General features: G+C 36.2%; 1 protein-coding gene across 1 annotated transcript; it reads left to right on the top strand.

Annotated features, from left to right (window-relative positions):
- The first annotated feature begins 747 nt into the window (after positions 1–747).
- LOC129228624 (adult-specific rigid cuticular protein 15.7-like) lies at positions 748–17217 on the top strand. Its single transcript, XM_054863305.1, has 4 exons — positions 748–753; positions 2520–2573; positions 9802–10078; positions 17063–17217. The coding sequence occupies exons 1-4, from the start codon at positions 748–750 to the stop codon at positions 17215–17217; spliced, it is 492 nt and encodes a 163-aa protein (XP_054719280.1).
- Positions 17218–23483: the final 6266 nt, after the last annotated feature.

Genomic DNA, 23483 nt, shown 5'->3' with positions numbered 1-23483 from the left:
TTCAAAAAAAAAAAAAAAAAAAAAGCAAAGCTTGTCTTTGGGTTACAAGCAACACCTTTTGAATGCAAAACGGGACTTTGAGCTTCCATTGTAAAGTAGCAGTCAACAAAGACGTTCTTTATCGTCGGAAATTTAAAACTTTAAAAAAACGATACCTTGTAAACTCAAAACAGGTGTATGCACCATTTTTGAAATTTGTAAAGGATATTGTTATTATTTATAAGTGAGGTTGAAAAGTGAAAGTTTCTTGATACATATGTATTGAGTGTTATGCTAATTTTTGCTCATTGAAATTTCTCCTCAAAACTCCAGCACAACGCAAGCAGACACTCTTGTTTTGCTTAAATAAGCTTTTCTATTATTTGCATTTTAACCGAAATGTACAGCATCTAGTTAGCCTCCGCGTTGAAGAAATCAGGGCAAAACCTTCTGATAAGAATGAAAATCGCCACTTGACGCAAATAAAATATAAACATCACGTCAGTTACATCTTCGGACATTTAACAAAGCCAAATGGATTGCATGATGAGTTATGAAGCCTCAAGCGACTGAGGTCAAGTTGTAAGACTTCCCAAGTAAAGTTACAGTCTTACTTTTCTTTATGGACTACGTGATTTACAGTGGCTTTATTTTTAAATTTTGTCTTATGAAGGTATAAAAAGATCGAAGCTTAAGACACTTTCATCGTTCGCCTCGAAGAAACAGTTGTGTTCTAACAGTTGTGTCTGCTTCTAGGATTTAATAATGATGAAGGTGAGGCTTTTGTCTATACAGTTGATCCTCGTTTTACGCGGGGGTTACGTTCTACGGAAATGCCGCATAAATCGAAACCGCGTAAATTGAGACCTAATACTAGTGTTAAAATAGGGGTTTGGTTCCGTAGATAACAAAATACTTCATTCTAGTCATGACTAATTATAGTAAGTTTAATGTGTACTTGTATCGACTTTTATGCACAACATGCATAAAGAAAACATAAATTAATTTCGTGTCCTGTTTATAAAAAGGAGCTGGCTATGATAGTCTTTTAGAAGTCATTAAGAATTTTTCTCTGTAATTCTTTATAGAGCATTAACGCATCCCTGACCACTTGCGTCACATTTCCACGATAGAATCTTCCTTCACTAACAAATCGGAAAGATCATTTCTATTGTCTAGGAATGGCTCAAAATTTTCAATGTGAATGTTTTTGGTTGTGCGTCACCGACTTCGATATCCTCGTTTGTTCGTCCTCTTTTGTCACTCCTAAAAGCTCTTCTTCCAGTGAGTTCTGAACTGTGTGAGTTAAATATCTTTATTTATGGAAAGAGCTCTGGAACCAATTGCATAAAATGTCTCCAGTGGCCCAAGCTTGATTATTAGCACGCCAAATGCAGTTGATTACGCGTAATCTGCAATCTTTAGGAGTTTTGAGTTTGAAAGAGGGGAACATTTTATCTGTTTGCGTTGCCGCATCTGCGTAAAACCGAAACTTATCCGCGTAAAATAAAATATAGGTGTCAAAGCATAAACAGCGTATAATCGAAACCGCCTAAAATAAACCCACGTAAAACAAGGGTCTACTGTATTACAAAAAAAAAAAAAAAGAAACGTTTCTACTGCATAGTGAAAAATTTGATTGTATGTTTCACTAAACATGGCGCAAATTTGCTTGCTATGAATAATGGTACTTAATTTTTTCTATAATTTGGTGCTTACTTGATTGTGTAGCACAAAAATATAGTAAAATTAATCATCATTCACCGTAGCAAATAAACTGGCAATATTGTTGTCCATCTTCTTTTTTCCAAATTTTTTAGTGTATTTTTTCTCTTAAATTAACGATTCGTTTTTCTTATATTTTAGCACTAAGAATTTTTGACAATATTTGTTTTATCGTCTGCAGTGCTTTATATTTCTTTGACATGGTCTAATTTAATTATTGCCTGAGATGGTATTTCTTTGAATGGCAACGCTAAAATAAATAAATAGAAGAGTTGCAATGTTTTGATGGAATATGAATGCTACTTTTCTCATTAGTTGTTGGTAGAAAATATTATTTTATAGTATATGATATGCAACTCAACTTATTTTAATTCTTATTATTATTACTAGAAAATTTGAAGACTTTGACTTTATTTATTAAAGAAAAGATGAAGTTTTGCTATTTAAGTACTCCCGTTTTTAAATGTAAAATATTCTTGAGTTAGGCCTTGAATGAATTCAACGTAGACGATTTGTAACCATGACGACGAAAATTACTCTCTCTAAATAAATATTAAAAACACCGAGTTAGACTTGTTCTCATCGTCATGGTTACCTGAAAAATCAAAGGACTATCAAAAACGGTCAAATGAGGATAAATAGAAATTCGTTGTTGCTCAAAAAACAAAAGAAATAATATCAACTCAAAACATAAAATAATTTCGTATTTCAGTTAATAATTTTAATACTTTGAAGATGACTGTGGTATTGATGTTAGTGAAACAAAAGGAAACATTAACATGAAATAATAGACTAATATGTTTCCTATTTTTCAGGTTATTGTTTTATTAGCTTCTTTTGCACTGACATACTCTCAATATTTGGCTCCAGTAAGTATTTATTTTCATATTTTAATACAATTTTTCTATGCTACATTTTCTGAATAAAAAAATTGAGCTTACATATTATTCTGCCAACCTATTTAAAAATTGCCTCCAAATGCGTGATAGACCGCCTGGAATGGAATCACTAATCTTACTCTACATGACTTTACTTTAAATAGATTAGAAAACCTTTGGATGGAGACATTTGGCGAGATATTTTTATCCTTATTTTCATGTGGCGATAATTTTGGTTTCCCGAAATTAGTCGACAAAATAATACGCAAGTAAAAAATATTTTCGTATTTACTTTGATTAAAATTGTCAAAAAATATTTCTTCAATCAAAAACTGTAGTGCATATTTTTTGTAGTAAGTTACCGCCCTAAAGCCAGGGCTAAATTACACCGCCAGCTCAGTTATTCCATCCGAAGACTGCAGTTTCGTGCTTTTTAGCACTCATCAGCCCGGAATAGGAATCACATGCTCTGGAGGAGAAAAATCTCTTAAGGGAACCAAGAGAGCCAAACAAACTAGTAGCTAATGCAGAATTAGCAAATCAGATGAGCGACCGCAGCAATGGTGCGGTTCAACTCAAAGATTGATGGCAAAGCTAAGGTATTTTGTAGTAAGTTACGCCCTAAAGCCAGGGCTAAGGCAAGATTTTTCGCCTCCAGCTCATGTGATTCCTATTCCGGGCTGATGAGTGCTAAAATGCACGAAACTGCAGTCCTCGGATGGAATAACTGAGCTGGCGGTGTATTTTAAGTATTTCTGCCTTAGCCCTGCACTGTTAAAACTACAGGTTGCGTTTGGCACCTTTCAGTGGTGAAACGCTTGTTCACCAGCGACACCCGATAGAGAGCCGAAATTGCACCCTTAGCAAGGGTGAAAAACTGGCTCCCTTCACCCAACGTGCACCGTAGGTGATAGATGGTACTCTAGGTGAGAAAATGGCACCTTTATTGCTTCCTAGAGAGATCCCCCCCCCCCGTGTTGTTTGCGTTTTTTAATACAATTGTATTTTATTTATTTTGATTTATATATACGAAGGTATTTGATCACATTTCAACTTTCGAACATAGTTTAGAAGTGTTCATGACTTTAATTTGTCTGTTCGTGCACTAACTTTCTTATATTCACACTTGGATTGCTCAGTAATGAATATGTTGTTGACAACTTTTAATGCATGATCCGTACTGAAAATGAATAGGGAAGGTAGTTATCAATCATTTATCGGAACAACCAGAAATATTAGGTAACATTAGATTAGAATCATGGGAAAATAAAAGCGTTCATAAACGTTTAAAATTTTAATCTAGCGTAACATATCAATACTTAGTATAAGATTCGATATTTGAGTATCCTTATGCGTACAAGATAAATACTGATTTAAAAACCCTTCTTTCCAATGTCAAGTTTTCCAAAATAAAAACGAGTAGATAACTACATTCGCTTCATGCAATAACGCCTAAGAAAGATACGTTAACCAAAACACGATGTGAAACTCATGAGTCAAACGCTGAGTGAGAAAGATTTCTTTTCAGGCGGGTTTTTTTTCCCCCGCCTTTGCTGCTCTGTTCGTTTCCACTACGTAGTTATTTCATTTGAGAAGAAATAGAAATTGGTATATTGGCTGCTCACGTCGATGCATTTTTATTCCGGAATTAGCAATTCAATTATCAGCTGATTTAAACATTTTTATTTTTAATGTTGTTGTTGTTCAAGATAGTACTGATAGATAGTTTTAGGTAACAGTTTTGCAAGATATAAATAGCAAGATAATAAATATTTAATAAGGTAAACGGAACAACAAGCAGTTGTCAACATACTTTAAACACTTTAAATATGTTCGAAAGCTCTAAGTGCTACAATATGATCAAATGCCTTTACTTACGTGATATTTCGAAGATTAATCCACGAAATTTTCAGTTTTGTACTTCATTCAATGTGAAAGCAAATTTCGTTGCAACTTCCTTCGTTCGCCATTCAAACTGAAGTTGTCGTTGGACGATTAGTCATAGCGCATGCGCAATGAGTCGCTCTCCTATTGAATCACTTTTGTTAACGTCGTTCACCCACTGAGGAACCAAAAGCACCTTGACGACACTTCCTAGCCTCCGTTTCACCCCGCGGCACTGTTTTTTTTCACAGGGGTGAAATTCTTTACCCCTGTGGCACTCCTGGTTTTAACAGTGTGGCTTTAGGGCGTAACTTACTACAAAATACCTTAGCTTTGCCATCAATCTTTGAGTTTAACCGCACCATTGCTGCGGTCGCTCATCTGGTTTGCTAATTCTGCATTAGCTACCAGTTTGTTTGGCTCTCTTGGCTCCCTTAAGAGATTTTTCGCCTCCATCTCATGTGATTCTTATTCCGGGCTGATGAGTGCTAAAAAGCACGAAACTGCAGTCCTCGGATGGAATAACTGAGCTGGCGGTGTATTTTAAGTGTGTAGTGCATATCATTTTGAAGTAATCAATCGTGTTTACAAGTACGAAGAATACTTAGTTAGGACAAAATATTATCATGATGCACCAATAAAAGTTTTTAAAGTACGTATGCAGTAAGATTTTCGTAATTATCTTTTCCTGTAACTTACGAACTTCCGTTCGCGAGACATCACGTGAGACTGGTTTGACATTAATATTCAAATTACAAACATTTGTAAAACTAGTACAAAACACTGCACATATTCTTCCAACTTTGCATATACAAGTTATTCAGAATGTTATCTTTTGTTTATTTTGAGATTTATCATTGAACCTTATTACTCAACATTAAAGAAACCTTGACGATACTAAAATAAATTTGTCAATGAGATCGTTTCCAAAATTTTAAAAGTATTTTTTCTGAAAGAGCATGCTTGAAAACATAGGATCTGACCCTTTTTTAAATAATTTGTTTAAGTTTAATATTTTTAAAAAAATTTCTTAAATCGGTGCGTTTTCGAATTTTACGCTTCCGCCGATGACATCACAAATGATGAAATGCCATTCAATGTTGCCATTCACGGAGCAAAATATTTAATTCGCATCTTTACTCACGTGTATTGGCAACGATATGGTAGCATATATAGCAAGCGTAGAGCGCAATTGTAATTCGCTTCTTGATTATCATAACGTGGAATCGCGGTAGAAAGATGCGGCAAAGTGCATCATTTGTGACGTCATCAAGACCACGCCTTGTTTGAAAAATCTAACATCTTAAAATATTAATTAAAAAAAATTGTTGGGAAAATGAAAGTATTTTCTGGGTCAATGTTTTTTTTTTTTTTTTTTTTTGCTTTTTCTATCAATTTCAGTGACTAAAAGTGCTACTTTTGACTGAAGGAAACAACCCTATTGTATCTCTCAATTTATCCAAGAACTAACTAGTATGTTGTGGCCATCACGAAACTTTCTTCTATATTTTTCTTTTCTTTTTTTTTTTTTTCTGATCCCTCCCCATGCTTGACGAGGAAGCAATATTCCCAACAAAAACAAAATGACACATGCAAAAACTTGACGACTATCCCAATGTCTGAATTATTGCAAAAGCAAAGCAAAGAGCGAAAATTGAAAGTTATTTTAAAAGCCTTGCTTGAATGAATTACAAATATTTTATTTGTTAACAAACATAAGATGGCAACAGTTCAAAATTTTAAATCATTGAGATAATATTTCCTATCATTTCCATACAATTAAAATCACGAGAAATACGCAGACGACAATCTATTACGATTTATCTTTCTTATTGTTGCATTAATAAAAATATTTTTATTCGCAAAAAAAAAAAAAAAAAAAAAAAAAAAAAATCAACACCTCTTGGAGCGATCGGCGTCAAAATAGAACCAAAGTCTGTTTACATATGGATTCACATATATTCCAAATTTCAACCAGAACGTAGCATTACTTCTTGAGATAGGGCACTCAAAATGGAAAAAAAGAACGGGTGATTGCGCTACCCTCCTTTTAGCTGTTGACACAAAAATAAAATCAGTTCTTATACCCACTAAGGGCTACTTGCCGATAAATTTTTCTTTCATTCCGTTCATTATTTCTTGAGATACAGCAGTCACAATTGACGACAAAAAACGTTCTACAGCTCAACCCCCGTTTGAGTTATTGACACCAAAATTGAATCAGCACCTGTTCCTGTTAATACCAACATATGGACCAAATTTTGTTTGATTCCGCCAGTTACTTCCCGAGGAATAGCAAGCACGCGTAACTCGAAAAACGTCCCATTGCTCCACCCCCCTTGGAGGAATTCGCGCCAAAAACTAATGGGCACAAGTTCACATAGGGGCACATATGTGTACTAAATTTCGTTCGATTTCATGCGGTAGTTTTTGTTGTAGAGCGGCCATAAAAAACTGGTCACACACAGACGTGACACACATACATACACACATACATACATACACACACACACACACAGACAGACAGACATTTTCCAAAAATGGTCGAAATGGACTCAGCACACCTCAAAACGTTCGAATCCGTCAAAATTCGAAATTCGAAAATTTGCACGAATCCAATACTTTCTTCTATATATTAGATATAGAAGAAAGTAAAAAAGGATCTAAGTCAAAACATTGAAATTTCAAGCAGTAAGTTACCGCCCCAAAGCAATTGTTAAGACAAAACTACATACAGTATCCCGGTCATCCTATCCAGAGACGGCAGTTTCGTTCTTGTTATGGACTCATCAGTCTGGAGAAGCGAATAACCAAGCTGGAGGCTGATGTCATCTCATTAAAGCTGTGAGGCCCAAGCTTTGCCTTCAATTTACGAGTTGAACCGTAGCATGTCTGAGGACTCTTACTGGTGATATAAATTTACTTTATCTACCAGTTTGTCGGCACTCTCAGCTTCAATCAGATGACATTTACATCCCACTCGGTTATTACTAACTCCAGTGTAATGAGTTCATCACAAAGACGAAACTGCAGGCTCTGGGTGGGAGGACCTAGAACCCCTTAAAAAGGACAGGTCGACTTGTCCGACATTTTGGTTCTAAGACAGCTTTGGGTTCAACAGTGGTTCTAGTATTACAAGTACGTTATAATATTGGCTGGTTGCTATGTCGTAAAACAAATAATGATAAGTTGAGTAAAATGTTACTTAAGGTAAATCTATAAAGGTAACTTAGTTCACAAATTCAGAAAAAATGTCTCGGGGAATGTTTAATGTAATGAACATGATTTTCATACCTTATTTGTTTTTAATTTGAATTAATTGAATTTTATTCATTTACTGAATAAAACTCTCAAACATCAATCAGGCAACACATCTAAAGCTTGAGCACCAGTTTTCTGCAACAAGCCTTTTGCACAAAAACTAAATTTGCCCCCCCCCCCCGACAATTTCGGAACCAAAATGTCGGATGAGTCAGCTCCCCTTACATAGTGGCCTCAGGGAAACCGGGCGATCGGTATGTTGCAAGTATTTCTGCCATAGCCCTTGATTAGGAATGGTAACTTACTGCTGACTACCCAAGCTTTATCTTCAAACTCTCGCTGGAGAATAAAATTACTTTTTCTGCCAGTTTGTTGACACTCTCAGCTTCAACGAGATGCCATATGCCTCCAGTTCGAATGTTCTCTATTCCAGACTAATAAGTCCATAACAAGATGAAACTGCGGTCTCTGGATGATATGACCGGGCTGTCGGTGTATTGCATGTACGTTGAAACTTTGTTTTCAGTTCCCCTAACTATAGTAGAACAGAACATAAGCAGCATAGCCTATTAAGGTTCCTGCTCTAATAAAACAAGCTCTACACTGTTAAAACCAGGAGTTCCACAGGGGTAAAGAATTTCACCCAAGGGTGAAAAAACGGTGCCTCTGGGTGAAACAGAGGCTAGGAAGTGTCTTCAAGGTGCTTTTGGTTCCTCAGTGTGTGAACGACGTCAACAAAAGTGATAAAAGACCATTCAATAGGAGAGCGACTCCTTGCGCATGCGCTCTGACTTATCGTCCAACGACAACTCCAGTTTGAATGGCGAACGGAGGAAGTTGCAACGAAATTTACTTTCACATTGAATGAAGTACAAAACTGAAAATTTCGTGGATTAATCTTCGAAATCTCGCGTAAGTAAAGGCATTTGATCATATTGTAGCTCTCAGAACTTTCGAACATATTTAAAGTGTTTAAAGTATGTTGACAACTCTTATTGTTCCGTTTACCTTATTAAACATTTAATGTCTTGTTATTTATATCCTGCAAAACTGTTACCTAAAACTATCTATCAGTACTATCTTGAACAACAACATTAAAAATAAAAACGTTTAAATCAGCTGATAATTGAATTGCTAATTCCGGAATAAAAATGCATCGACGTAAACAGCCTATATATCAATGTCTATTTCTTCTGAATGAAATAACTACGTAGTGGAAACGAACAGAGCAGCAAAGGCAGAGAAAAAAAAAACTGCGTGAAAAGAAATCTCTCACTTAGCGTTTGACTCATGAGTTTCACATCGTGTTTTGGTTAACGTATCTTTCTCAGGCGTTATTGCATGAAGCTAATGTAGTTATCTGCTCGTTTTTATTTTTAATCTGACGGAAAACTTGACATTGGAAAGAAGGGCTTTTAAATTAGTATTTATCTTGTACGCATAAGGATACTCAAATATCGAATCTTATAATAAGTATTGATAAGTTACGCTCGGTTAAAATTTTAAACGTTTATGAAACGCTTTTATTTTCCTATGATTCTAATCTAATGTTACCTAATATTTCTGGTTGTTCCGATAAATGATTGATAACTACCTTCCCTGTTCATTTTCGGTACGGATTATAGTAAAAATTGTCAACAACATATTAATTACTGAGCAATTCAAGCGTGAATATAAGAAAGTTAGTGCACGAACAGACAAATTAAAGTCATGAACACTTCTAAACTATGTTCGAAAGTTGAAATGTGATCAAATGCCTTCGTATATATAAATCAAAATAAATAAAACACAATTGTATTCAAAAACGCACACAACACGGGGGGGGGGGGGGATCCCTATAGGAAGCAATAAAGGTGCCATTTTTCTCACCTAGGGTACCATCTTTTCACCTACGGTGCACGTTGGGTGAAGGGAGTCAGTTTTTCACCCTTGCTAAGGGTGCAATTTCGGCTCTCTATCGGGTGTCGCTGGTGAACAAGCGTTTCACCCCTGACAGGTGCCAAACGCAACCTGTAGTTTTAACAGGGTAAGTTCGAAAAGCCTCCAGCATTCACTATACCCTTTCCCTCTGTAGAATAACTATGGCGACCTAGCACAGCCAACTCCATACCAATTCAGCTACAGCTCCCCCTCTATTGGAGGTGCCAGCTCCCACCAAGAATCCGGGGACGGGTCCGGCAGGGTGACCGGATCTTACAGCGTCCAAGACGAAGACGGGCGTTCCAGGATAGTGGAATACGTTGCCGACGAGTACGGATTCCGTGCCTCCATAAACACCAACGAGCCCGGTACAGCTAGTCAAAACCCTGCTGACGTCACAATAAATTCCAGTGCTGATGATGGTCTTGGAGGTAAGAAGCTAAATACACTGCTTAAACTAATATTAGTTTAACACTAAAGGTGAGAGTAATTAAATTTTGGTAGCAGGTTTTCCACGCTTGTCATTGATTATACATGATTCAAAATACATGATCCTGCTAGCAGGGCCCGATTAAGATATAAAGAGACTCTAGGTCAAACACTTTTGTGTTCCCCCTACATTCAAAACTACAGTTTTAGCCGTTAGATAAGGCTATTTTGGCTATTTGGGGTCCGCTAAAAAGCGGGAGCCCTTGATCGCTGCCAAGTTGGCCTAAATTAATCAGGTCCTTCCTGCTAGTAGTTTTGTCATTGGCAGTGATTTATTCCATCATTAAAAATTACTTTAATTAGGACTATTTTGTTTTCTCCCATTACTTCATATGAAATAGAATCAGTGGCGCCGGCTTCTGAAAATCAGTGAGTGCAGGTGCCAAATCTAAATTGGGGGAGAGTCCGAACAAGGGCAAGTTTTCAAAAGGTAACTTTCAAGAAAATGTGCTTCAGTTCTTTTAAGGGGAAATACTTAAATGGAAATTATTGAATTTCACTTTAGATTTTTACCACAGAACCATTCAATTTTATAAGTACGAAAAACCACCACAATATTTTACGGGGTTCTCAAACAGGGTGCCGTGGCACCCTAGGGTGTCGCAGGAAGAAGCAAGGGGTGCCACGAAGTGTTTATGGTATCGATATAAGGTGGTTGCACCATAAGCTCATCCTTCCATTTTTGATGCATTAAAAAACAAGCTAGATCGTGAATTCATCACCGTCAGAAAACCTAACTGATGAAATAACTTCATCAACAGGTAGTTTGTTATCACCTAGGAAAAAGTGTAGCAAAAGTTATTACGGAAAAGTTTTTTCAAAACTACCTGATCTTGTTTTACTGTAAGCATGGTTCAATGTAGTTTACTAGTATAAAAATAGTTGTTCATTGCGCAGTTGAAGAATTCAAAAAGAAAAATATCGTATGTGTATCGTTATTTTTTCTTGCGATTTGATAACCTAGAAAAGTAGATTGTTGGCCAATATTAGAACACCTGAGTAGAAGAAGGAGGATATTATAATATGCTGCATATGCTGCACATATGTACACGAACTGTGGGAAGGAGTGACCAAAAAACTATAACGAATTATCAGAGCCCCAAATGAGACGATTGATCTTACTTCTTTTTATTGAAAAACGTGGTTTAATGCGTTTTTATATTGACAAATAAAAATGTTGCTATGTTTTTAGTTTGATGGTACTTTTTGGTGCTTTTTGTCTTGTCTGACCGAGGTAATCCAGAGACCTCGGGGAGACCGGTCGGGTAATGACCAGAGTTGGCCACCCATGTTCCTTATGGTTCCAAATCGCATTGCCTTGTCAAAATTGGTGACAAAAATAATAAAACTTAAATTTTTACTTTGGGGTTTTTTTTTTCTTTCTTTTTCTTCTTTTTCTTAATGAGTCGGTGATGAATGAGCAAAGGTTTGGGTCTATTGAATCATAAATGAGCGACATATTAGACCATGAACCTTTCGATGTCCTTAATTCGCGCAATTACCTTATAAGTGTAGAATGGAGTCGGGCTAGGGTGCCGTGAGAAAATTCTAAATCTTCAAAGGGTACCGCGAGTCGGAAAAGTTTGAGAACCCCTGGTCTAACTTGTTCCTTTCGTTTTGCTAATACTGAACTGGATGTTATAAAAATGAGTAAATAAATATACAAAACCAAACAAAGACAAATTTGTACTGTTATTTGCTAGCTGCAAGAGAAAAAGATTTTTTTCAAATATGAAGTCCAAAGATTTCTATTTTTGTAAGGTTAAAAGAAAAACTTTCGTTGAATTCCTCCAAATTAGCATAAAAGTTAAGTGCATACAGAAATTCAGAAAAAATATCAAATTAATTTCGTTATCCATCTCAAATCGCACCATCAATCATAATAAGTAAGTAAAGAACTATAACTTGAATAATGAATCTTTTTTCGAAGGTTACGAATGATTTCTCTCCGTTCTGTCTCCCGTGATTGCGAAAGAGCAATGAATAACACCGGTCAAATTATTCAGAATTTAACTAGGAAAGATGAAGTAAAAAATAGTGCGAGAAAAAACGTTTCTTGAGTATTCTAGCATTGCTTTCCGAAATCAGTGTTCTCAATATAAATACAGTAAAACCCCACTGATGCGGACACGAACGGGATAAATTTTTTGTCCACAATGGAGGGGTGTCCGCAAGACTGGGGTTTAATAATGTTATTCGCATTGGAATCGGGAAATTAAAAAATGTCCGTATGAGAGGGGTGTCCGCACTTGAATGGTGTTCGTTAGGAGTGGTTTTACTGTATTAAATGAAGTGACCTACTGACCTTCGAACGTTTCGCGTGTGCGGGAAAAATACGTGATATGTACCAAATATAGCATGTAAATGAGTAGAAAAAACTATTTGATATTTCATTGAGCGAGAGTGAATTTCATGAAAGGGAGGACTTATGGCGTTAATGCCATCAAGGGTGGATACAGACTTTCATTTTCGGAGGGGTCATACTAAAGAGTGACCCCCCGACCCCGCGAATGAACCTACGGTTTTGGTACGAAAAATTTCTGAAACTGTTTGGGTGTTTTAAAAAGCACAAAATCGATCAGGAATAAGGCACCTAATAGGGCATAAACGTTAAAAATTAAATTCATAAGAAATGAAAAGAAGTAGCATTTCAAATATGAACTTTCAATAGTAACTAATGAATTGAAAAGATTTATGGAAATCGTTTACATTTTACTCATAAAGTGTTTGAACACAACGTGAACGGATACTATTGTCGACGGTTTAGGGGGGGGCAGGGCCGATCCTAGCAGGTGTGCAGAGTGTGCGCCGCACAAGGGCGGCCAAAGCAAGGGGCGGCCGCAGGCCGAATCATAAAGTTCTTATAATCAAGCAAAATTCCTCAAGAATTTCTCACAAGATAACTTATAATAAGTAGAATAAATATGCTGATTTTTAAAATTTCAATTGTCAAAGTATGTGTCGATTTCCTGACAGCATAGCATAATTTAAGAAAAATATAATGTTAGGGAAAATTGTGTTGGTTCATTGTCCATTAATATCTGCTCTTAACACACATGCTTCATTTGGTTGCAAAGTTTGCGACAGAACCGGTAATCAGGCATGGATACAGGGGAGGGGAAAGGCCCCCTTCTGAAGCATGAAATCGTGCCGTCTAAAAGGAGCACCGAGGGCGGCCACTAATGTTTACCCCCCAAGCTTTTATAGACCTAAACAATGAAGACATATTGTATTTATTTTAAAAAAAAGCTATACTGATTAGATACTCTCGCAAGCATTTCAAACAACAAACTATGTAACAAATTCTGTGTTTAACAGTCGTGGATGCGTGGAGAGAAAGTGGAAAATTACGACTCCCTTGAGAGTAACATATATGAATGACGAACTAAAATGATGTACTTTTCCCCCTTTACGACAATTTTTCTGATTAAAATCTTGAATGAACTGCCCGGTTTCATCAGGTAGGAGGACATGGCCCTTGCCCCGGGAAGCAAATGCAGCTCCAAAACGAAGATCCAAAAGGATGCCATGACCTCCTTGACGAAATTAAAGAAGGCTTAAAATTGCGTTTCTAGGACTTTACTTTCGGAAAATTTCGCTGGTTGAACCATCGATCTTAAGGACCCAATTAAGTCTCTGATTCACCTCTTCCACCTTAACTTAATCAAACATAGCCTAAAAATGTTGACTCCAAAATCCGAAACGTGTTTTCAGACGACAGCCCTTCCTATCATCAAACATCATATAAAATTGCTTTGGCATTTTTCGAATTTTTTGCAGTGAAGGACCCCGAAATCCATTCGCAAACATTACTACCAAAGACAGTCTCAATCAGCGTCTTTAGAGAAGCCCCTAATTCCACCCCCTCTCACTTAACGTATTGAAAAATAAACTAAAATTGCGTTTTTCAAACATCAGTTTCAAGAACTTTTGGGGAAAGACCCCGGATCCCCATTTTTTCCAACGCAATCACTATACCTGAAAATTTCGTTTTTAGACGGTTCCGTGGAGCCACAGCTTCCTGCCTAAACTAGTCTGAAATTGACTTCAGTTTCAAAAACACAGTTCGTGAGGGCACACTGAACCCCGCCCGCTCTTAGTCCCATCGTTATCAAACAATGCTTAAAGTACGATTTTGGGACTTATAGTTCTAAAGAATTCCGGAGGAGAACTGCCAGGCTTATGTAACTTTTCACGGCGCTAGGGCATATCCATCAATTGTCGAGGTGAGGTGAACAAAAGTCTATAGTTATATTTTTCAGATATTAATGTTGAAAAATATCCGAAAGATCCATAGAAACTTTCCAGTTTTGTTAACGTCACCAAAAATAATATAAAATTGCGATTTTAGGAATATCCGCTTAAGAGCTCCAAAATCCTTCCTTCCCAAAAATTGCCTATATTGGATTTCAGTTCCGAAAAATATTTTGGTTCGGAATATTTTCACGTTTCCCCTATTGTTTTCAAATCTAGTCAAAAACGGGTTTTTGAAAAAATAGTGCCGAGAAATTGCCGGAGGATAGCCACCAGATCCCCTACCGTCACCAAAGACGACCTAAATTTGCGTTTTAAACTCATATTTCGAAATCTTTCGATGCGAGACGATTGAATCTCCCTCTTGAAACGTCAACAAAGGAGACCCAAAATTGCGGGTTTAAAATTTCAGTTTCGGAGATTTTTCGGGAAGAACGCCGATCCTTCCTAAGCTACGGTCTTAAAAAATAGCTTCAATTTGATTTCAATTTTGAAAGAATTTTAGGAAAGAACTGCAACATTACTTTCACCTAAAGTCTCGAAAAAGTTCCTAAAATTGCGATATTTGATGTCAATTTCGAAAATTTCTCCATGCACCTTGAATATACTTGACTCTTTTGTCCTTGCAACCAAACACAACTAAAGATTAACTAGAAATATTTTTCATACGCCAATTTCGATAATTTTCTTGGAGCAATCCTCCTCCCCTGAACCCCTGATACCTCCCCCCACGCTTCCCCTTCCTCCGTCCTTTCTCTGATGTCACCGAAGAAAGACTATAAAATGCGTTTTTACGACTAGTAAATTTTGGTATCTATTACTTAAAAGATATAAATTGTACCTAAGGAGTTTCTTACTAAAAAAAATTTGTTCCTTTTTATAAGATCATTCTTCTGTCCCCCCCCCCCTTTTTGAATTCGAACTTGGCATGGAAATTTAAAGAAAGATTTATATAGACGTTAAAGCGTAGTCAAAATATGCAAATTACTCTTGAGGGGCGGCACATTCGCTCTTTGCACACGGGCGGCCGATACCCTAGGATCGGCCCTGGGGGGGGGGGAATCATCACCCACATGACCCTTAACTTGTGTCCTCCACTGAATACCATTAAAACGGATCAGGATATGGATTTTTCCCTTACAATTGCATTCCCTCTTTACTTTTGCATGCTGTCGGTGGGGGTGCGCGGCAGCCCCACGAATATCTTGGGGGGCGCCCCATGGCAGATGTTGTTAATGCCCATAGTGAGTCTATTGCTGTGATCATTTTCTGTTGCTGTCTTGTTTCATGGGAAATCAGCGTAAGATACAAGAAGTTGAAATCGAATTCTCACCCTTTTATAGTGCACTTGTTTCCACAATTTTTTCATCACCAGCTTGACTCTCTGTGTCAAAGCAAAAATCTAAAATTATTAGTTAAATGCAACAGAAGCACCAAATATTCAAAACTAATTGGTGGGGGAGGGGCACAAACTTTTTTGACAAAATTAACATGCCCCCCCCCCCTTTTTTTTTTTTTTTTTTGACTTCAAGGAGACAAATAGGGAGAGATAATTTGACTTGAGAACAAAAAATTTGTTTTAACACATCAAAATGTTAAAGAGATGTCCCTTGTGCATTAATGTTTGCTTCAATACTATAAATCAAAAATAGTTGCAAAAACTCAACTATTTTCTTTTTTTTTTCTGTTCTTAAGGATATTTGAAAGAATATTATTGCTCCTACTTTCTTACTGCTATTCTCGATATTTTTCAGTTTCTTAAAAATTAATAATAAATTTAACGAAACAGAATTATAGGAATTCGGTGACGGAGGAGGGCTCCGGGGGGGGGGGGGGCTCAGGCCCAGGAGCCCATATACGTTGGCGCCATTGCAATTTAAGATGTACCCAATGAATCACTTGTAAAACACATTATTTTATTATGGTACCATAAATTACTATTTTATTGTTGAATGTTATGTGAAACCTTTTAAATTAAAAAAGAAAGAAAGAAATGGAAGAGTTTAGGTCCTACTGAGTTGAATTAGACATTGCACTAGTCATCAATCCAAAATTCAACATCTTTCTCAGTAGTTGGTATAGCTCACCAGCCAAAATACGTATAGTACACGAAGTACAGTATGCATAATTCAGTCTCCCTCTATAATGAACACCCCCGGAATTTCAACACTTTTGTTCAATCCCATGAGTGTTCCGAATAGAAAGAGTGCCACTAGTTCATTTTTGCTTTTTTGTTTTTATTTGCTTATAGAGAGCAAAAGTGTTGAATAATTTTCAATTTCAGAAAGGTTTTAATTTCTATGACAACTAGATTTAGCTTAAGAAGTATGCAAAAAAAATTTTCTAGCTTTATAAAAAAAATTTTAAAATATTTTCACAATCCATCTCGTGCTTTTGAAACGTTTTTTTTTTTTTTTTTTTTCTAATACAAGCTGTTGACTCAGTGGGTTGTGTTCAATCACTGGTCGATTATTTACAGCAGTCAGTTGCAAACCTGCTCAAATTTTTTATGAGTCAAATGCATTATTGGGCAATAGCTCTCTCTTTGTTACATTCAGAAACTAAAAAGCACGTTTAAGGCAGATTTCTCCGTAAAAATCTCTTAACGATTGTTTTCCACTGTTAAATTTCTCTTTTTTTTTTATTTTGACTAAATGTCTTTATTTTTGCAGAGCCTTCTTTTCGTATGTCATGTCCGGTGATAACAATTTTTGTATTTACAGGCGGAAGCAATGTTGTGTATCCAAGGTCGGGACCACAAGTCGTGCCTGTAGCAGCAGGTTACCCCTACCAACCTACCTACGGTGGTTTACCGATTTTACAATAAACGATAATTTAAAAAAAGTGTCTAATTTTGTAAAGAAAGTTGAAATTTAATAAATTGATTTTATTTAGATGTGAGTATTTTATGAATATCTGTCAACAGATTTGACGCAGAAGATGGATCTGGAGAGAACAATTTTTAAATCCTGCAGATGGCAATTTTTTACAAGATTGCAATCTTTTACCAATCTTTATCGAAGTTTTATTGAGATGCACGGAGGAAAAACTAGCATTTTAACACTAAATTGGTTGAGATTGAGTAGTATTGACTAATTGAACTTCTTCTCTCTATCATAAATTATTTTTTTACGAATCAAATGAAACAGAGTACTGTCTGGCCACGGTTGCTGTGGAATTGGCAAATGTCCAGTTAAGACGAATCTATCTGAACGATGGGGAAGAGTAAAAATTTGATGCGCGTGTTTCGCTCATTTCAAAGTGACTCTGCTTAATTTAAAGGCTAACACACCCGTGCGAAAGCTGGCATCCCTTAAAACTAAAAGATGCGTCCGTTTCCGCCAGTAAACCGTATGTCAGCCTTTCCTTCGCATCCGTAGTCAGACAATATATCCAGTACAAAACTTCAACTATACAGGGGCCGTCCACATATTATGTCACGCTCAGTAGCAGTTATCAGATTTTAGGGGGGCAGCCCCCCTCGAAAAAGGATTAATTAATTTCACCATTTCATTTATTATTTTTAATTGACTTCTGTATGACATAAAATTATTTACAGTTATTTAAAAAGAACACAAACACAAGCATATTTTGAATAAAAGCATTTTTGTTTATAAAAGAAGTAATACTGGAGTCAGAAGATAGAGCTGCAAAATACATTTAACTCGGTGGTTTCGAATTCAAGGGAACAAAATATCGCGATTGGTCCATAAATTCCTCTTTGATGGAATCAATAATTAACAGTTTCAAAAAGTGTTTAGACGTGCCTAAAAAAGTCATTTCGATCCAGGAAGCTATCTGCGAAATAATGTTTTTTTCTTTTTTCTTTTTCCAGCTTATAAAAATGCAAAATGAAAGAAATCATATGGTACTTTCTTTGCAAAACTATGATATTAATGGAAACGGTATGTATTATCAAAATGTCACTCAACTGTATCATGGCTTAAAAGCAAATCAGTAACTGCTTTGAAATTCGCAAAGAAATAGTATATGAATTCTTCAATAAAACTTATGTGGTATGAAGCTATGATTTTCTTAATGACATACTATTTTATAGTTGAAATATAAATTAATTTATAAAAACTCAAATGAGGTATGGGTGAATTTAATAACCTTGCTCTCCTAACTAAAGCCGTTCAGTTTATAGCATCTCGGTAAAATTATATTGGGTTTAGTATTTAATTCGCTTGAAATGTTATTTTACGTCCACATTCAAAGAATATTAGTGCATAATATTGACCGAAAAGCAGATTAATTGACCTTAAGTGATCCTAGAAAAAATAGCGCTATTCAATTTCCGTGTCCCCACCAAAAGTTATTTCTGTATCCGCCCCTGGTCACGCTTTTAAGAGGGGATGGGGGTTCAGGATCCCCCAGAGTGTAACAGTGGCACGGAGGAGGGAGGTGAGGGGGTAACAAGAAGTGTGACATCAAGCTTTTTTTTTATATTTGAGAACATTAGCGTGGTGTGGCGGCACAAAATGCCATGCAAATGCGCGAACCAAAGGGATTGTGAAGTGAGTAACTTGTCGCTAGAAGTCAAGGTAAAAAGAACAAACGTGTCAGAAGCTCACGATTCTGAGCTATACGTGTGAACGACTTTTATCCGTTTTTATTCAAGTTTTTACTTTTTATGTTCTTTTAAAGCTTTTAACGTTTTATTGTTCCTTAAAATAAATGCTTAAATGTGAATTGTTTCCTGTGATGAATTATAGAATTTACACCAGCGCTATCACTACAGCGCAGCATAGGAACTCCTGATACTGATAGGCTTGCCTGACGTTCCGGTTTAACCGGGACAGTCCTGGTTTTCAGACATAATCCCGGTGTCCCAGCCGATTTACTTCACGTCCCGGAAAATTATAAATTTAATTATAGATATCACAAAGTCTAAAAATGGTTAACTGTGAAAGGATATTGAGCGTAATTACTTTTGCATTTGTAACCTTGACGCGTACAATGGGGTCGTTTCCAAAATTTTAAATGTATTTTTTTCTGAAAGAGCATGCTTAAAAACATAGGATCTGAGCATTTTTTAAATAGCTTGTTTAAGTTTAATACTTAAAAAAAATTATTTAACCGGTGTGCTTTCATTATTTACGCTTCTGCCGATCACATCACAAATGATGAAATGCCATTCACTGTTGCCATTCACAGAGCAAAATATTTAATTCGCATCTTTACTCACGTGTATTGGCAACGATAGGGTTGATAGCAAGCGTAGAGCGCGATATTTAATTCGCTTCCTGATTATCATAACGTGGAAGAAAGGTGCGTAGGAAGAAAGGGTGGTAGAAAGATGCGCCGAAGTGCATCATTTGTGACGTCATAAAGACCACGCCTTGTTTGAAAAATCGGACATTTTAAAAAATTAATTAAAATAATTAAAAAAAATAATTGTTGGCAAAATAAAAGTATTTTCTGGGTCCATGTTGTTGTTTTTTTTTTTTTTTTTTGCTTATTCTATAAATTTTAGTGACTAAAAGTTGTACTTTTGACTGAAGGAAACAACCCCATCGACATCGGATTAGCTTGTGAACATTTTTACAACAAGGTTAAAATCAGAAGAAAAAAAAACCTTTCTGAAAAAGTCCTAGCCAACAAAAATACATGTGAATATCATGACCAATCTTTAATTAATTTCAACTGTTTCTTCTTTCGTAGGGGACTTACAAATATAACATGTTGCAAATAAAATGGTTAAATATGCATATACGCTTGTGTAATTTATTATTGGCCCTGGTTTAGGTTCTTAATTAGTAACCATTTATTTTTCAGCTTTTAAAACTATGCACTAAACCAAACTAAAAACCTATAATTGCTGCGAAGCTGGATTGAGGGGGAGGGGGGGCATTCCGTTGTCCCGGTTGAACATTTCAAAAATCTGGCAAGCCTACCGATTCGTGACCTATGACAAGTGGATGAGCTGAAGTATGACACTTGGATAGAGGGGGAACGGAGTCGGAAATCTTGAAAAGAGTGTGACATAATTTAGGCAGCCCTCTTAAAACATGCCAGAATGAAATAAAGACAATTTTTTTGCCTTCACTTTCGCAATTCTAGTACTTTTATCAATGCTATTTGTAGCGTAAAACAATGTACAAAGCAGCATTGCTTAGGGTTTATAAACAATTAATTCTGAGAAAGTGAAAAATGTACCGACTTCAGATCTTGTCAGTTTATGTGATGCAAAAGTTGAAGAAAGTCAATGGTTTTGAAAACTAAGCATGTTATTTTACAAACAAATACAATGTGTATGAAGTTTTTTTTTTTTTTGTTAAAGCAAAACATTACATTCATCAGGTGGAATATTTTTTTCAATATTAGTAGTTTTCAGGAGCTAAATCTTCACAAACACTGCCGTGGGAAGGCAAAGCGAAGTATCTGTAAACGCTTAACTTTTTTTTTTTTTTTTTTTACGTTTTTCTCATCTATTGTAATTTAGCTTTATTGTACAAGCTTGCTTATTTTGTTTGAAAAACTTGACGAAAAAAACGTCAAGTTCAGATATTTTCCATAGTTAGCATGGAATCTGAAGCGTGTTCCTTCAAATATCTTAAAAACTCATTTCTGGAGTTACTGCGCTTTAACTTCCCACGGCAGAATGCTACACTGAATGCAATATTTTTATTTTAAAAAAAAAGCAAGACAAGTGATGGAACTAGCATTTTGGCCACCTGCTTTTGAAAAACGACGGAATGTTCCTAGTTTGGTACGATTCCCAAGTCTTCTGCCAGAACTTGATTTAATCATCTAAACCCATGGAATAAAAGCAAGTATATGTTACAACGTGGTAGACATAAGTCTCACATTTCTTGCTTGTATAAAGCAAGAAATGTGAGACTTATGTCTACCACGTCGAGTACGTGCTAACAACAAAAGTCGAACCTGCACTTTTTATCAAAATTTAGTTACGGGCACCAAGTGATTCTTTGTCACATATTTTACCCAAAATCAATATTTTATGGTCATTCGTAAATGGTAAATATTTCAGAAAAAATTCTGAAAACATTACATTTGTATCAAATGCATGGACTATGTAAGCACACAACGGCAATTTCTCATTTTGAACTCAGGTGCAGACACGAGTTTTGCGCCTAGCACGGACTGCAGTATAACATATAATTATTTCTCTAGTTTTTTTTCTGAAAATCTAACTCACCTAGTATGAATGAAGACACTGCTCCAAAAAAATCTTAACCTTCAAAAAGCAGTTCCTTGAACCGTAATTTCGTTTCATCCCCGGCAAAAAAAAAAAAAAAAAAAAAAATGTATTTTTCAAAATAAACTAGCTTTTCTCCGAATTCGCAATACAAAAGGGAAAAAAAAGCTTCTCTTGCTGCCTTTCCATCCCCCCCCCCTCCCATCCTCATCCGTCTCATCTTGGTTTTCCCTCTTCCTTTCTGAAATCTTCCGACATAGCGTCAACCTTAACGTGTTTTAAATTACTGTTTTGCTTCAGAGTGATCCCCACCCTCTTCGGAGACAGGTTTGGTCAGTTCTGGTTCCCTCGGAAATCAAACTGAGTCAGGATGTCTGCATTCACTGCTTTGCAATACTAGAGCTTGAGATTTAAATTGAAAATCTTACCGGGCTTTCACATGAAAACAACTCTTGCAAAGTCTTGCGTATCTAAATACGATATTTTATTTTATAAAAGAAAAAAAATGGTACAGCTATACTTTCATGTGCTTTTGGAACAGAAATTTTCACTCGTTTCTCTGATTGAAATTTATTTTTCTCCTTTCATGTCCTTTTCCTCCTCCCTCAGCTGTAGTTTACCTATAATTTCCTGAAAAACCAAAACGGAAATCTCCCCTTTCCCTCTTTGTCACAAAATGTCACACTTCTCCTTACCCCTCCCCCTCAAACCCACCCCTCGCCTTGTCACATGTCCAATACATTACAAAGATTATTTATTTTGAAAAATGCTTGAATTTCAATTAAAATGTGTGATGTCACCCATCATTTCTCTTCCTGCCTCCCTCTTGTCACATACTGTCACAATTTCACGACCCCCCTCCTGAAATCTTGGCATCATTTGTGGGAAACCCCAGATTTTTTGGGTAATTACGAAAATTGAGGGGGGGGGGACAATCTCCCTATGAAAAAAGATGGGAGGGTACATATATAAAACGTTTAGAAGCCAAGCCTGGTCTGCGTGCTTGTTGATGAAGTGGAGTTTCATCACTTGAAATAATATTCATCTCAATATTTTTTTTTTTTTAAGTGAGTAGCATTAAAATTATACATCAAAATCGTCTCGTCAATCGTATTACCAGTGATAGACTCCAGTCCTTTTTACGATCTCCAATAACATTACTCAGCAATATGACTTTAAAAAAAATATATCAAGGTCATTTTTTTTCCGATTCCTGTCATTTTTCAAAATGCCAACTGAAAAAAAAAATCAAAGCTTGTTTCTCTTCGGAAATAAATTTAACTTCCAGTTGCTGAATGCACGAGTTGAGTGATGCAACGTGCCCTTGACTTTGGGACAGAAATAAATCATTCATCGTTCAAATAAATCATTAATTTTCACTGTCATTTTCAAAGTCCTGTATTGGAATTCTCTTAAAATGTATCCGTTTCCCAACAGGGTCATTCCACTGGAAAATAGGCAATTTGGAGTCTCCTTGGCTCTGAGGTTGAAGCTTTGCTTCGAATGCCGGAGTTCGTGGGTTCGGTTCCCAGCAGGAGCCCTGGGTGTTATTTCCTCTTTTTGTACTGTAAACCTTTCTTGTGATATCTTGTATGTTGATAAAGAAATCCAATATCTCGTGACAGTGGCACCCAGGGCCGCCGAGAGCCAAGGCCTTGGGTGGTCCATAAAACTTGCCAAATTTATACTACTTTGATTCCGAGCCGAGCCCTTCGGACTAGATTGCACCCCACATCTTCATAGTGATTATTAATTATGCCACAACAATAACAACAAAAACGGACATTTCGTCCGGCACGTAATAGTTCATATATTTCATTAAAAATATACTTTAAAAAGGTAATGAACAAAATTTTGTTTCTTACAAATTCACGAATGTATGTGTGATTTCTTAAGCAGAGATTTTTTTTTTCTCTCATTATTCACGGAAA

This window comes from Uloborus diversus, chromosome 8 (genome assembly GCF_026930045.1).
Source record: "Uloborus diversus isolate 005 chromosome 8, Udiv.v.3.1, whole genome shotgun sequence".
Lineage (NCBI taxonomy): Eukaryota > Metazoa > Arthropoda > Arachnida > Araneae > Uloboridae > Uloborus > Uloborus diversus.
The sequence above is the reverse complement of the archived record's forward strand: the minus strand, read 5'-3'. Positions and strand labels throughout refer to the sequence as shown.

Coding starts and splice junctions, on each gene's coding strand:
- LOC129228624 (XM_054863305.1), top strand. Junction 2,574..9,801: donor ACTCTCAATATTTGGCTCCA/GTAAGTATTTAT, acceptor TTCCCTCTGTAG/AATAACTATGGCGACCTAGC. Junction 10,079..17,062: donor TGCTGATGATGGTCTTGGAG/GTAAGAAGCTAA, acceptor TTATTTTTGCAG/AGCCTTCTTTTCGTATGTCA.